General features: G+C 39.1%; 2 protein-coding genes across 6 annotated transcripts in view; both read right to left on the bottom strand.

Annotated features, from left to right (window-relative positions):
- The window catches only part of arhgap36 (Rho GTPase activating protein 36), a 49,607-nt gene extending 43,727 nt beyond the window's left edge, over positions 1–5,880 (bottom strand). Inside the window, exon 1 of the mRNA XM_067523335.1 lies at positions 5,620–5,880. Coding sequence (XP_067379436.1) covers positions 5,620–5,718 — 99 coding nt within the window. The 5' untranslated portion in view covers positions 5,719–5,880. The remainder of the gene's footprint in view (positions 1–5,619) is intronic.
- A 5,292-nt stretch (positions 5,881–11,172) lies between these two features.
- Positions 11,173–16,499, bottom strand: part of nhsl2 (NHS-like 2) — a 119,343-nt gene continuing 114,016 nt past the window's right edge. For all 5 annotated transcript variants that reach the window (XM_067523292.1, XM_067523293.1, XM_067523294.1 and 2 more), the window contains one exon: positions 11,173–16,453. In XM_067523292.1, the coding sequence (XP_067379393.1) occupies positions 16,114–16,453 (340 nt within the window). In that variant the 3' untranslated portion in view covers positions 11,173–16,113. The remainder of the gene's footprint in view (positions 16,454–16,499) is intronic.

Below are 16,499 nucleotides of genomic sequence, written 5' to 3'. Positions count from 1 at the left end.
AATATATGGTGCAGTTAAATCAGAGTGGGACTGATAGAAACTTAAAACAAGAGAATAATGAAAACAGCGTAGTCACTAATTATCTAAGTTTCTTGTCAAGCAAAACTTAAATAGTTTGATGGTTTTAGGGAAATTTCAAACTGCATTAATAGTTTCAGTGTCACACAGTTTCCGCCTTGTTTTGCTGATATAAACTGAGAATGTGAAGTTATATCATGGTGTGTTAGCTAACATTGGAAAGCAATTTGACAAGCAGGTAAATTAGAAAAGCCTTATGCAAGGACTGACCATTTGATCTATGTGCTCTGATTAGCTGTGGCTGCTAGAGTGGTTAGAAAGAATAATCTTTGTGTATTTTGTTGTTTCAATTGTTCAAATTTGATGGAGATGGAAGAAGATGATGAGGAACAAAAGGGACCCTACCTGGAAATATTAAGCTACAACTGCAAGCAACAGTATTAAGAAAAACTAATAATCATACATACATTCAACTCAAGATGGCGGATGCATATTCTTTATATTGTTTTGTTTTGGTTATATTTCATATTAGTTATTTATTACCTAGTGTTCCTTTTTCTAATCGCCTCAAGAGCTACTAACCCCATTTCATTGTTTGTACTACTGTGTGGGCAATAAAGAGTCTGACGTGACTACATGAACAATTTTGCAGCAGCTCCGTGTAAGATCTGCTAATTCATGTACAATTGTACTCACAAAGGTAAAAGTCTGCATTCCCGCATGGATTCACTGCGTATGGCCTGACCGGGTTGATGATTTTAAGAATCATGACAGAAAGTGAAAACACAGACATACTGTAGAACAGAAAGCCATGGGAAATCTCCTCAACATGGTGTGAGGTCAACTTTCTCTTTACACATTCTCCATACTCCTCTGGGTGTATTGTTGTATTTGAGACAACAGCAAATGTGAGATGTTGGAGTGACACTGGCGGAGGATGAGGGAGGATCACATCTTAACTCAGCAGAGATAGGTGTGGCTCCGTAGCCTCAGGTGAGAATCTAATATGCCTTCTTTATATTCATCACATCCTCATGTTCCTTCCCAACTTCCATCAATAATGAACCACATGCTCTATCAGCCCCTAAATCTTTAGCGCTTCCACCCCATCCATTTCATTTCTCCCTAACTGTCTCTCATGACATGTGGTGCTCATTATTAAGTGGAGCATCCAAGACATTAGGCAATATCCTCTCCAGAAGCTCCAGCAGAAGAAAACATGTGCAAAAAACCTCATAAATCCACACAGACTGCATTTAAATCCAAACCAACATAATCATTATATATTTTGTGAAATACGTCACAGAGCAACAGTATCTGAGCCAAATTTGAGTGAAATGCGCTAAAGTATGAAATAGATAAAATTTGTCAGGTGTATTTACTTGATCCATAAAACAAAACTGGGTAAATAGGGAGGGAGTAAATGATTGATAGGGAGGGAAACCGAAGAGAAGAGCATCTGAGGCTCTAAAGTCATATTATAAATTGCTTACTTATCTGTTTAATTTTTAAAATATAACTACCTAAAACAACACCTGGTGGAATATCTCACAAGCAGTGACGATAATTGGCAACATGTCAGTACTGTGGCTGGGTATAAAACGAGCATCCTAGAGGCTGAGTGTTTCAGAAGAAAGGGTGGGGCAAAGTTCATCACTCTGAAAAAATACATTTTATCATCTGCATTTAATTTTATTACAAACCTTCAGAGAATCTGGGGAAATATGCAAGGGACAAAGCCAAAATCAATACTGATGGTGGATGGGATTTTCTTGTTTATTTCAGCAACACAATGTCAAACCACATTCTGCACATATTACAACACTGTGGCTCAGCAGTAAAAGAGTCCAGCTGCTAAACTGGTCTGCTTGTAGTCCAGACCTGTCCCCCACTGCAAACATTTAATGCAAAAAAAAAAAAAAAAAAGTCTTTCAAAATTAAAGTAGATGTTCATTTTAAATTGTTTACAGCTTCTTTTGGAATGAAGCTGGTGTGAAATTATGTTTTTATAATCACTGATAGAAAAGCATATTTATTCTTCCTCTATTTTTCAACTCTGCCTATTGCCTTTGCAAAAAGCAGTTTCTAATTAGAACTGTTTTCAACAAGAGTTTTGTTTTTGCATGAAATTATTTTTCAAATGCTTTGTTCTTTATTTTCCTAACCCATTAAAGCACTGGTTGCAGAGTCCAAGTCCACTACAGCTTTAAGTTCACACATAGGACCTAAGATACAAAATGGTGTGAACTTTGATGGTATTTGGCCACGTCATAGAGCATAAAGACTCAGACTCACAAATCAATAAGACAAGGCAGACATGCGATTGAGGCATACAAGGGACAGTCGGTGGAGTGAGAGATGATGACAGATGCAGAAATGATTGCTTGAGAGAAAAGCGATGCAGCTGTCTAGTAATGTCTGAAAGCGGCATGAAAGAGATGGAGTGCGAAATATGTGCTGTAAAATTTAAGATTTAGCTGGACTTGGTTTAGACTGTCATGGCCAAGTGACGCTCCAAAAGCAAATGGCAGCATCTACTGTTCAACGCCGTCTGCCCTTGAAAATATTCAATGATCAACATAAAGAGTTTTCCAAGATGTGGTTTTTTAAGGCTTTTGGGGCCCATGTCAAGCCACAAGTGAAGCTTGATGTCTGATTAAGTGAAAATTAATAAACATATCTCAATTTGCTATTTTGCTGTTATGTTTGGTAATGGTTTATTTTTATGATAACCAGGCAATGGGGGGGGGTTGTAAAAGGGGATGTATTTAAGTAATAAAATACCAAAAACACAAAGAGCTGCAGTATTTACCGGAAAACACAAATGATGCAGAATTGTTAAATGATTAGATGACACACATTGAAAGAAAGTGGGAACTGCAGTGTAACATACATCCTACTTCAACATGTGACAAGATTACACATTTATTGGTGCTGAACATCACAGTTGGATGATATTTACAAAAAAACTAAAGTCTGTGCCGGATGAATCATGATCAGCACATTTAGTAGAAACTGCGTTTCAGGGAACAGCAGTTGAGTCAGGCCCTTTAAAAAAAAAAAAAGGGGTCTTCTAAATCTGCACTGACTCACCATCATGACTAAAGGACACACCTTTTGGCAACCCTGAGTTTCACAGCTCTTCTACCCAGGAGATGAAAAACACATTTAAATGCCTCATGACAACCCTGTGCAACGCCTCAAACCAGAGCTCACATCATAAATGTTGCAATGCAATGCTGATTAACCTTTGAGCTGCCCTTGTTGCCCTGCGTAAAAATCACTTACTGTACACACATGCATACAGTAGAGTATAAAAAGAACAAACCATGCTTTACAGCTCATTTAGGTCTTATCTCTCTACGTTGTTGCCCCAGTCTCGTGCATAGACACCTCAGATGACATAGCACCTTTGGGACAGCTATAGTCACTTCGGCCTGAGGTGACAGGGGCAAGCAGTTTGCAAAATACTCCATGACAACTTGTGACTATTTGGGCCAAGTCAAACATTTGTGCATGTACATTTTTCACCTTACGTCCAGTTTCCAGCTTTGCAAACCTGCAGCAGGCCTCAGCTCAGAAATTCATCATGTACCATCTGTTCTGGACCTGACCCTGCCCAACATGTTAATATGAGACTCATTATGACCTGACCTGCTGGGCAGTTCAGGCAGAAACTAAAGGCCACACAACAAGGAACTAAATATATGCTCAAAATAAGATGCAGAGTGATGAGCAGATTGTGCTGGCAGAGGCTCATTGTAGTTAGAGAAAACTGCTTCTATGGCAGCAGCTGCTGCACCAATATTGTCTAAACCAGCTTCACATTCACTGTAAATAACCGTAAACATATTAGCCTCAGTGATTTCAATCATTCAAAACTACATTAAGTTGATTTGAATCGAATATTGAATGCTATTTTAGCTCTGCTTTGAGCTCTACCACTGATGTAAACACTAAAGCGTCCCTATGTGACACCACAGGAACCTGCTTGTCTGACCTCTCAACGGGACTCTGGTACAGTTGTGGAAACTGGTAAAACTGGCAACATCATGTTCTTTAACTGTGTCTTACATTTTCTCACAATTATTCTGGAGGAAGGAAAGTGTAGTCTCCCAATGAGATGTGTTACTGTTTCCTACAATGAAACCACAGAGGAAAATCAGCAGGAAAACTCATTGATGTCTGTCCCATTCCTACTGTGGAATACAGTTTTTTGAATGTTAAATATTTCACTGTTATGTTAAATGTTAATTTTGCAGACTGTAAAACCAAAACAATGAGCTTAAAGATGCAAATGTCAAGTACAGTACAGTACATGCTACATGTAATACTTTATATATTACTGTACACATAGCCATGTAATTCATGGTCTATATTGATTGCACCTAACAAATAATTTTGACTTTTAAGTCAAAATCAAAATAATAAATAATTAAATAATAATTAATTAAATATAAAATATGCTGCTGTGCTGTTACCAATATTAATGCGGTTAATATTGTGGTTAATATTGTAATGTTGTAGTTAATACAGTATTAACTACAAAAAAAACACAAAGAATATAATAAATACAAAATATTTTACATTCTCACTATCATTCACATATCATCATCAAGATGAATGTTTTCACAAAAGAGCTCTTCCATGTAATGTGTACATGTAGATCAGAGCTGATATTTTTCTGTTAAAATTCCCTCATCAAATGAAGCTCAAACTTGTGTGTGTGTGTGTGTTTCAGATTATCCTTTCGTACTCAAGCCATAAAAATGCAGTTTTGAAAAGGATCACAATCACAACCTTCAGGAAATTTACTCCAGGTTTCCATGCAACCACTAAATACTTGGTACTTTTTCTTTATATTCAAAAGCAGAAGTAGTCCAAATTTTCCTCCTGTCTGCACTGTCTGAATTTATTACCATTCTGGGCACAAAAGAGCACAACTTTTTTCCACCTTTGTCTATGGCTGTTTTTCTTTCCTTTATTTAATGTTAGATTTTTTTTCCCCATGTTTGGTGAACAGATAGGCACAGAACCAAGGAACATTTGATTGCCTATTTTATTTCCTTGGATTTTTGCCATCAAAGGATTATTATTTCTAACCATAACCATAAAACCAACAGAGGTTGGGCCTTGATTCTTTATACCAAAATGGGGATGTTTAGACTTTTCCCAAAATAAGAAGTGATTAGACTTTTGGATCAGAAAAGAATGATGGTCCTACTCAAAGGACAAATGTAAAGTTCAGATGATTTTAGTGACATATGTCACTATTAAGAGATTTCTATGCAACCTCCAATTTTGCCTTGTCATTATATTTGTAAAATAAACTATGAAATCAATAATGTTCACTGTGTTCTAACTAAACAGATTAACGCTTTTTGTTAAACGTCACATTTCCTTATCAAAAAAATTGATCAGTTTTTCCATTTAAAGCATTACAAAACATTTATAGAATAATTTGAGACCGGTCAGCAAATTTCAGATGAAATAAGAGAACTGGAGGTGTTGTTGCACAGCAACAAGAAACACTCTATAAAGCACGCACACGCATACACAGGCATAAACACACACACAAACACAGACTCATGTGTTACTCACCACACAGTAGAAATGCATTTCTAGTCGCACAGGTCGATCTCCTATGCGCACAGCCTGAAGTGTGGATGTAAAAGGTGTTGGTCCATCCAGCAGATGCATTAGTCAGGACTGTGTGTGTATGGTGTGTGTGTGTGTGTGTGTGTGTGTGTGTGTGTGTCTCACAGGTACTCCAAACAGTCAAAACAGTCAAAACATTTCAATAAGCCCTCTACTCAGACTCCTTCTGTTCATTCTGCTTCTGCTTTCTATCTCCTCTCCTGCACTTGACTTTACTCCTCCCTCTCTGCCCCTCTCACCCCCCGCCTTCCTCCCATGACTTCAGTCCCTCCTCCCACCTCTTTTCTGTTTTGGTTCCACTTCCTCTCATTTTTTTTCCATTTTATAAGTGCAATATAATTTCTTCTTCTTCCCTCCTTTTGCACCATAAAACTGTTCCCATTTCTTCTTCATCATCATCAGTATTTGAGTTAGTTTTCTTTATCAAGTTCTACATTATAGTTTTTTTTTCCCTAATATATGAACTGAGAAAGGTTTCTTTTAGAAGAAGCACAATTAACAGGAGGACAAGTCAACAGTTCACCTCTCTCTCTGTGTGTCTCTCTGTGTTGGTTGCAGATTGCTGTCAATTCTTCCTGTGTTAGCCACGGACACCACTGCATTTGTGTGTGTGTGTGTGTGTGTGTGTGTGTGTGTGTGTGTGTGTGTGTGTGTGTGTGTGTGTGTCAGAGATAACGTGGTGTGCTCTCCACTATCAGAAACAGGAAGAATGAAGCTTGGTAGTTCTGACCTGATGAGAGAGCCTTCCCCCCTTTGTGTGTGTGTGTGCATACATGTATACAGTAGAAAGTAGAAACAGTATGTGATCATATAAGGCAGAGGGCTCTACTTAAAGTCAAGCATTTCATTATAAAGCTGCTAGAGTATGAGCCACTATTGCTCACACACAAACATTTTGGTCTTTTCACAGTTTCTCTTGCACGTTAACCATCATGAGTAAATGCCAAACCTAATTCTAAACTTAGTGTCAGAATGGTCAACACGTCATACACCTTGAAGAAATTACATTTGCTGTTTTGTGTTGAACATAAATTCACAAAAACATACTGTAGCTTAAAGACAAAGTACCAAATCAAGTCTAATTGGAAGCTACTCATATTTGTTTTCTTTATGCAGTATCATTGGTCTTTACTATGTAACTCCAAGGCCACATCAACTTGAGACTGATCTCTTGGTCAGTTTTTATTTTGAATGCAGCAACTAAAAAGAAGTGGAAAATCTTGTTAATGCTGACCTCCAGTGGTGGGACTTCTCACCCACAGTAATGTAGAGCTGTACTACATGACGCTTCTGTTTGACATGGTAGTGAAGGATAAAAGCATATCCAAGTTCCCTTGTTGTACTAAAATAGAATGACTAGCATCAGTTTCACAGAGCATATTCACAGCCTTGTCAAAGGAGCAAGCTGACCGATATTTTAACCACAAAGCCTGTGATGCTGGGTTCTTTAAATGTAGTTAAATGTTCAGCACTGGTTCATTAGCTGCGTTAATGAAAATCGTTTTTGCAAATGAACATTTATAGTTTATTAAATCTTTTTTGGCCTCAAAATTATGTAGTGTTTAAATTTAAAAAGATGCATTAAAAATCGATATGTTATAGTTTTTGTCAAGACCCGGGTCAGATAGTATGACAGGTGAGATTTAGAGGGTTAGGGTTAACCTTAACCCATTTAGAAAAAAAACAACTTTTTAACTTCCTTGCTGGTGACTGGACGCTAAAATTGTTAAGTGATTAAATAATCAGCTTCACTGTCAGTAATGTTCACTTTTTCCTATATTTATACATTTCTTCAAACTCTGCACTGATAATAAATGTATAGTAGGTGGCTTCAAAGTCCAACAAACTAATAGAAAAAAAACAAAGGACAAAGGGAGAGATAATGTGTTTTAGATCAATACCATCATTTTGAGGACATTTGGGCTCTTTGTCACAACTTCATGGATTTAGCGTAGATGGGATTTGGCTTAAGGGCATTTAGTTAGTATGGTTAATGTTTGGGTCAGGGTGTGATTGACAATCTTTGTGTCTCCTGTCTTAAATGGCTGGGTTACAGTATTGTCATAGTGTGTTGTTGGACAAAATGTGCCAACAATTGTGATAATGATAATGTGATGCATTGAAATAGCAGCTTTAGCTTTACAGAAGCTTAAAAAGCTTCTTTAGAAGCTATTTGATGCAAACACTGGAGGCCCTGGTTAAAATTTGATACTTCTGTTAAAATTTCCATCTAATATGAATCTTAAAAGAGTCTGTAACTATAATGATAGCGTCACAGTCATAATTTTCGCGAGAGATTTCCATAGGTTGTTCTGAAGTACTACATGTAGTTGGTTGTTTATTTTCTCAATTTCATGGTGGAGCATACTTCGTTTAATCGCACTTCATGTATCACAGTTAGTTATATTTTATTTTCTGCTTTCTATGCTAAGTTTGAAACGACAATCTAGAGAGGTCTGCTCTGGAAAACAGAGGAATGAAGCTCAGCCTCAGTAAAACAGAATACATGTGTGTGAATGAGAGGGACCCAGGTGGAACAGTGAGGTTACAGGGAGCAGAGGGGAAGAAGGTGCAGGACTTTAAGTACTTAGGGTCAACAGTTCAGAGCAACGGAGAGTGTGGCAAAGAGGTGAAGAGGCGAGTGCAGGCAGGTTGGAACGGGTGGAGAAAAGTGTCAGGTGTGTTGTGTGATAAAAGAGTATCAGCGAGAATGAAAGGAAAGGTGTTCAAGACGGTGGTGAGACCAGTGATGTTGTTCAGCTTAGAGACAGTGGCACTGAAGAAAAGACAGGAGGGAGAGCTGGAGGTAGCAGAGCTTAAGATGTTGAGGTTCTCTTTGGGAGTGACGAGGATGGACAGGATCAGGAATGAGGACATCAGAGGGACAGCTCATGTTAGATGTGTTGGAGATAAAGTCAGAGAGGCCAGATTGAGGTGGTTTGGACATGTTCAGAGGAGAAACTGTGAATATATTGGTAGAAGGATGCTGAGGTTGGAGCTGCCAGGCAGGAGGTCTAGAGGAAGACCAAAGAGGAGATTTATGGATGTAGTGCGAGAGGACATGAAGTTAGTAGGTGTGAAAGAAGAGGATGCAGAGGACAGGGTTAGATGGAGACAGATGATTCACTGTGGCGACGCCTGAAAGACAACAGCCGAAAGGAAAAGAAGAAGATTCTAAGCTTGAAAGGAGCTAATACTCTTTTAGATCATGCATGTAATACTCCTAATCATGTCAAAATGGACTGATTTTAATAAATAAATAAATATGATAAAATGTGGTGTTATTTAGCATTTGGAGAACAGTGCTGGTTTTATTTTTTATTTTTCAATATTTCTGTATTTCTATATGTTGACACACGAAGGGATTCCCACTCGAAAAAGGTCAGTAAGCGAAAGCATTAAGTCACTAGACGTTCTCACAACTAGAATGAAAAGGATGTGTGTGTGTCCATGTGTGTGTGCGCGCACGCGTGTGTGTGTATGTGTGTGTGTGTTGATGCAGGTGGGCCATCAAGACAGTTTCTGCAAAGTGCTTCATGTTCCAGCTCTCTAATCACATCCTCTAAGTTAATTGCATCCTTCCTATTTATACACAATCACACAAACACACACACACACACACTTACACAACACTCTCTCTCTCACTTATACACCCACACACACACCTACACAGTCTTTAAGAGCACATTCACAATAATGCAATACTTGCTCCCTAAACCTAAACTTGGCCTAAGTCTAAATGTAGTGTAAACCATTTTAACAAAATATCCTAAAATGTCTAACTGAACTCAAGGGAGGCAGGCACACACACACACACACACACACACACACACACACACACACACACACACACAGACAGTGGCAGCTCTCAGAAAGGCGGGTAATTACATGAGTTTGCTTTTGGAGTGAACACCGACTCGCTGGATCTTTGAGGTGAGCACAGCTAATTATTACAACGACCATCTTTTCTTCAGAGCGACAACAGCATCACATTCTTAATGGAACCACAGAATCACCCCTGGCTGAAAACCACTGATCTGTGTTCATTAGGCAACTTCCAACCGACAAGGAGCACATCTCACTACCCGATTTGTTCCTTGTAGGTTGCAAGTTCCTGTAAATAACTCTGTTTGCATGTATTTCATGTGCATGTATTTATCAATGTAATTTCACTAAACAATCTTCTCTTTTAAATATGGTTAACTTGTATTTACAGTAGAATTAAAGGACATTACTATAATCAACACCAAAGCTACAGTATGTGGACATTCCTGTCCCATATTTCCAAGGTAAATACGTTTGGCTCTTCCACATGAAATTATCTATTCTTGTTCACACACACAAAATTCAGACCACTAAAGTTGTCACAAACGTTTAACTCTGCACTAACTGAACTTCATTATCCAGACATGCTGAAAGGTGATCTGTGGGAAACCAAATCTCCAAAATACAGTCCCTGCCAAGAATTTAAAGACTAAGAGCACTTTTTTTTTCAGAATTTTAGCCTTAATTTGAGATGTTAGACAACACAGAAGAACCATAAAACACCCTTAGTATGAGTCACCCCACATTTGATCTTGATATGTTTATTATTGTAAATTTGATCTCAATACGCTTTTACTGCAGCTGGAATTTTAAGGGGATTCTCCATTCTCCATCTCTTCTTCAGCAGATAAAATATATGGACAGTTGGTTTAAGGTTTTGTATATTGACCTGCTCCGTCTAAAACCGCTCTGGTAAATCCTTTACTGAGTTTGGCAGTGAGTTTGAGATCATTGTCCTGCTGCAAGATAAAGCTCCAGCCAGTTTTTTTATTTATTTATGAATTTCACTCTAGTGCTACCATCATGACGTATGTCCCAGAGGCAGCCGTGTAAGCCCATGCCGTGAAACTACTACTACCATGCTTTCACAGATGAGCTTGTATGGTTTGTGTTATGAGTAGGTCCTTTCTTTCTCCGCAGGTTGGCCTTTATAACAATTGAAGTTTGTTTTGGTCTCAACGCGCTTAAATTCCAACCAGGCTTCCGGTTTCTCACTGCTGATACAACATGTTAGCATCTTTTGGCATGGCCGTTACAATAGTGGTTGCTTTGCCTTAAATTAATTTCCCTCTATTCTCCGATTCAAAATAGCTTCATTTTATCCCATTGACTGCTCTCTGGCTTGTCCTTAGTTTAGAGGAGACTTTACAGTGTGTGATAGGAAGCAAACATCAAATCTGCTTTGTGCTGGTATCAGGCTGTAGGAATATAGATTTTGTTCTTTCATATACTAGCTTATAAAAACAAATTATTTAAACACTTAAATAATGATTAATGTAACAATAATTTGGATCAAGAGCTTTTAGTTGCCACATCATGCTTCACTGTGTAGATGGAAACCTTTACCAGAAGTGTTGTTGCCTCTCCAGGGAATCTCATAAATAGCAAAAGTAACCTTGAAGACATGTGGGCCAGACAGCAAGAACAACTAAAAAGGAAACAAACAAGCAATTTGTTTTTTTAAGCAAGAAAATAATTTATTTATAATGATATAATAATTTCATCACATTGGCATTGCAGAGCTGCAGAGGGAAGCGTTTGTGTGTGATGCCACCTCAAAGCTACAGATCACACCATTGGATGTGGCAGGGGAACAGGGGTTATTCAATACATACATGAAATATTCCTTTAAATATGTATTTTTCAATGAGGAATAACAAAAATAGAACAATTCCAAATAACTCTGTGAGTTTATCTTAATCTATTTCTCTCTAATTATCATCTCTTTCTCTTTATAAGCTACCTATACAGCCCCCAACACTGGGCTAGGGTGGGCTTGTTGTACTTGGAGGGGCTTGAGGTTGGGGCCTACCACCATACTACTTCTTAGCCCAAATCTGCAGTCACTACTTTTGTTTTTCACGCTCTTTCACTCTCTCATACACTTTCTGATTGTAGTGGGTCTATTTATTGTACACATTACTGTAAACCCACCGTGCACACAAGCCTTGCTTAGCTTATTCACGTAAACTGTGATCTTTCTGTTGGCTTTAGGGAAATGCATTCTTGTCAAGTCTCCAACGTAATGCTTAAGTTTTCTTTGCAGCTCTTTATTTGTTTCTTAGCAACAAGTTGCCATTTGGCTTCTCTTAAACCAAATTAATTAACGAGCAGTGTTCTATCCTTTCCTTCATTGCCATACCTTTTATCACTTAGCAGGCAAGAAAGAAGAGAGAGCAAGAGAGCGGGACAAGCTTTTAACATGATTACTCCTCTGAGTCACACGACAGCTGAGAAGAAAGGGGGGGGGGGGGGTAAGGAAAAGATGGAATATGATTAAATTTCAGTGTGGAAATCCCTACATTCAGCACAATCAAACCTCTGTTCCACACCCCTGCCCTCCCTCCATCATTTTTTCCTCACTAGTCCTCCTAAAGAAGAAATTATGGGTTACTGTAAATATTCAATATATTCCTGTCCCCATCCCTCTTTGTACTTTATAGAAATGTAATTTTCCATAAATATTATACTGTCAAACACTGTCAACAATTTCATTTTACAGCAATTTCTAAGTGGCTGAGCTGTTCATTGGGCAGAAATAACCTCATTGGTTATTGAACCATTAGTGGGTAGGGAAGACCCAAAGTTTCCCATGATGTGAATATAAGGAGATTAAAAGTACAGGATAAAACACATATTTTGTGGGTTAATATGCTGTATTGCTCCCATTGTAAGTAGATTTGTAAATAGTTGCCTTTCAGATGTACTAAAAAATTACAATATTTGGCACCAAATTGGCACTAACGTTAACCAATGAGATTATTTCTCCAATATAGCAACTTAGGGTCTGAGAATTGTTTATAAAACCTGAACAAAATAAGTAATTGTATCCTCACTTAAAGGATAGTGTCCACCTTTTCTCTTTTATAACTGTACCCATACTGTATATTTATTTGTTTATTTCTGTGTTTGCACCTCTCCTAATTTCCTTTAAAGACTTTTGAACCAAATGTGCCATTTTGAAGATATTTGCCATCAGTGTACATAGGAACAAATAAAAAACACTGGATCCTGAAAGTGACTTTTCACAGTTTTTGTCATTGCTCTGAGGGAAGAATATCACTACACTACCATACTCTGCACATGTGCATAATAAGATGCAGATTTGGGCAAGTAAAGACATATGTAAAATATCACTAGATGCATCATTGGTAACACAATTTCCAAACATTTCCTTACAAGTCAGTTTCAAATTAAAAATAAAAGCTCCCTTTATACCTTTGCTGTTATTCTGACCCAATTTAGCAAAGGTCTTGTGTGTTTTGTGTGTGTGTGTTCTACCAAGGCAGCTGAAATAATAAAACATAAAGTAAAAATAAAAATAAAAAGCACAGCATACAAGGCAAACAAACACAGAGTTTTATAGGTTTATCTTTTTTCATTCACTAAATATTTAAAACAAGCGTCACTTGACTAGTCATAAATTGTTATAATTTATGCATTTGTTCTTTCAGGATGGTGGAATACCTGAAGGACTGTTCTAGAGAAGAAAGATGTGCATGTGTGTGGTTTTTCACTCTTCCCTTATGTGTGGGTCCTCCTTTTCCATCCACTAGGGGGAGCTCTGACTCAATAGCACCAAGAGATAGTTTGGCAACTTGGAGAATGAAATGTTCCCTCCTCCCTCTACACAGTCCAACCATATGGAGGATATATTAGGTGTAAGAGCTGAACCATTGTTAATCCAAAATTATCAGACTGACCGCAAGGTGATCCAGAACTGAGTGTCAAAGACCATAGTCCGAAAGGTCCTATAGGGAAAATCTCATTCAAACCCTGCCCGTTTCTGTATCTGTGCACAGATCCTATTCATTCATTGATTTAATTCCATGTGACATGGATAGTCAAAAGGAAGGTAACAAAAAGGATAAAAACTCAGAGAGCATGACAGAGAAAAAAGGCAGAAGATAAACATTGATAAAAACATGTTTTTTTGCACTTTCAAACTAAGCACAGCGTCTTTTTTTCTTAACAGTCATTCATTGACATTCATCCGGTGTCATGTCGTCTGCCGAGCTCAGATGCATAGACTGAATGCTGAGAGAGGATAAAGAAAGGGAGTGAGAGAAAGAGAGGGAGAAAGAAGCGATGGAAGAGACGGGAAGGTTAACTATAATGGGGGAGGGTTATGGAGGGAGGAGAGGATGGAGAGAACATTGAAGGAAGCAGAAGGCAACTAGAGAAAGGGCTAGAAAGAGAGAGAGGTTGCAGTATATCAGGGGAAAAAAGAAAAAGCAAGTGTGTGCTATGTTACAGGGCTAAGAGAGACAATGCTCTATGAGAGAGACAGATAGAATGTGTGATCCAGCAGTGATGACTGGAGGAGAAGAGAATGTGGGGAGGAGGAGGGGGGAGTAGAAGACCGCCACCTCCCTTTTGAGATGAAAGAGTGGAGTGTGAAAATGTCCACGGAGGAGACCACAACACAAACTATTCTGTCCTGTGTCATCACTGCGCAACACTTCAGGCAGATCTGTTTCCCAGCAGGAGCTGTAGTAGCTAATGTCATAAGACTCAATTATTCTGGAATTCCAAAATCCCCTCAGCTCCTGGAATGCTAATTCTGTGGTTCGTGAATAAATTCTGGAATCCTCTTTGTGTCCAGATTCCCATTGTGTCCTGAAATCTTTTTAGTTCCATTACAGTAGGTGAGGGAGAAGGCGAGCGGCTTAGTTCATTCTAATTCTATCCCAAGAAAGGTGCAGGTGATGATGCACACACAAACACACACACTCACACTTTCCCACACATGCAAATATGCACACATAGAGAGGACACACATGAAAATACCGAACACATAAACAGGCACGCGAACATGGACACAGACTCTTTCTCCCAGCTTGTTGTTGGCACTTTCCTCTATACACACTCATGCACACTCACATGCACGCACGCACACACACACACAAACACACATGCATACACAGCACTCGGCCCCCTCTGGTCTGTTTGTAGATTTTAACAGTCCTTTGGTCCCGTCACCAGAGACCAAAAAAATAAAAACCCTGTTTATTAACCAGACCTGTTTCATAGTCTCTGTACAGAAACTCCACAGGCACGATTTCATATGTGCACACACCCACACAGCCACATACTACATACACTTGTGGAGACAGGTCTAATCTGTTTGTCTTCCATCTTTAGTCTGTGTTTGAGCATGTGTTCTCCTTCTATGGTGTGGGCAGCTTGTAGTCCAAGCTGTTTGCTGCTCTGTACAGTATTTTTAGTCTTTGTGTAGGCAAATGATATTTGTTGATAGGTGCATTACAATTATCTGTACATGATACATACTGTACACTGCAGTCCAATTAAACGTGTACAGTATATGGCCATCTATCATGTGTAAGATTAATATAAGCAAAAACAAAACAAAAAAACAAAACAAACGACAATATTTGATGAGTCTTAAGGGGAAAAAAGTAGCAACACAAAGGCTGCACTTTGTAAACGACCTCTAACGCCAAAGAAAAAGAAAAGTGCTAGCATTCCAAAATGCTGTCCATATGCCAGGCGCCTCTGTGGAATGTTTTGTGAGCGACATGAACGACAAAATCTCTGCCATGCTCGTGCCTCAACCTTGGTGGTACGAAGTCCCTATCCGCTGAAATCTGGATATTCAGTCTATTAATAATGGCTGCAGTGCGGATGCCTGCTATGGTATTGCCACTACCATGATGAGAGAAGAGAGCTATGGTGTCCAAGAGTTTTCATTTGTTTCACCAGGTGCCTCATTCACACCTTTAATAATTTACCCTTTAACTGATGCAAGGCTTCATTTGTCTGCACTGTGGTGCTAATGGCTGGAGAGTTTTGGTTGAATCATAGATGTATCTTTTGAAAGTCTCACTTCTTTTGTATCCATTTATTTCTTTGATTTCAAAACCGATTCTCTGTGGGATCATCAGCGATTGGTAAAACTGGTTACATATTCAGATACAATGACCACTGTCATCGTCAAGGACTCTTGTTGTTGTCATGCAGAAGTAGCCATGTTTATAACCACAGCATCATGTCCACCTGTCTATCAATCCAGCTGACTCCCGCACTAAAAAGGTTCCTAATGGGGAAAACACTGTGCGCAGTTGAAGCCTGACATCAAAGCCCTCCACCTTTCACTGAAAATACAACGAGAACAAACCGCCCTCCACAGATTCCTTGCTCCCCTAGGTTTGCCAGGGAAGAACAGCACTCCAACCCTGGGAGAGACCATTGTGTCCAAAATATGCCCCAATTTGATTGGACAGTGCAAATGGTCAGTCAGAAGTTGGAGTGATCCAGTTGGATGTGTTGCTCAGAGGGCCCAATCTGCAGTGGGTGGCACACTGTAGAATTCATTGGTAACTTTGTCAACAGAAAAAGGCCCTGGATAACATCCATTAATGATACATGTCTTCACTGGTCGCCGGTTTTACCGTTCCCGGATGCGGCCTCTCCTTCCTCACCAGCTGTTGACATGGTGGTTGAAAACTCTGTGACCCGCCGTGCCAGAGGGTTTGTGCTTTTGAGAAGCTCCATAGCGGAGACTCTGGCCCCTCCACTGGAAGACTTGCTGCCTTTTTTCTGAAGCAGTGCCATGAAGTTTTCATTACGGGAGCTTGACCTCTGACTACTGCCTAAGGTCAGGTTTCGCAGGTCACTACCACTGGTGCTGTGCTTGACTGGAGACATCAGGCTCTGGCGGCTCCCGAAGGAGTCAGATGGCTCCTTACGACCCAAAACCTTCCTCTTGGACCTAATCAAAAAGAAGAGAAGAAAAGAGAAGACAAAATGTGAAGGGA

Source organism: Channa argus, chromosome 12 (genome assembly GCF_033026475.1).
Source record: "Channa argus isolate prfri chromosome 12, Channa argus male v1.0, whole genome shotgun sequence".
Lineage (NCBI taxonomy): Eukaryota > Metazoa > Chordata > Actinopteri > Anabantiformes > Channidae > Channa > Channa argus.
The sequence above is the reverse complement of the archived record's forward strand: the minus strand, read 5'-3'. Positions and strand labels throughout refer to the sequence as shown.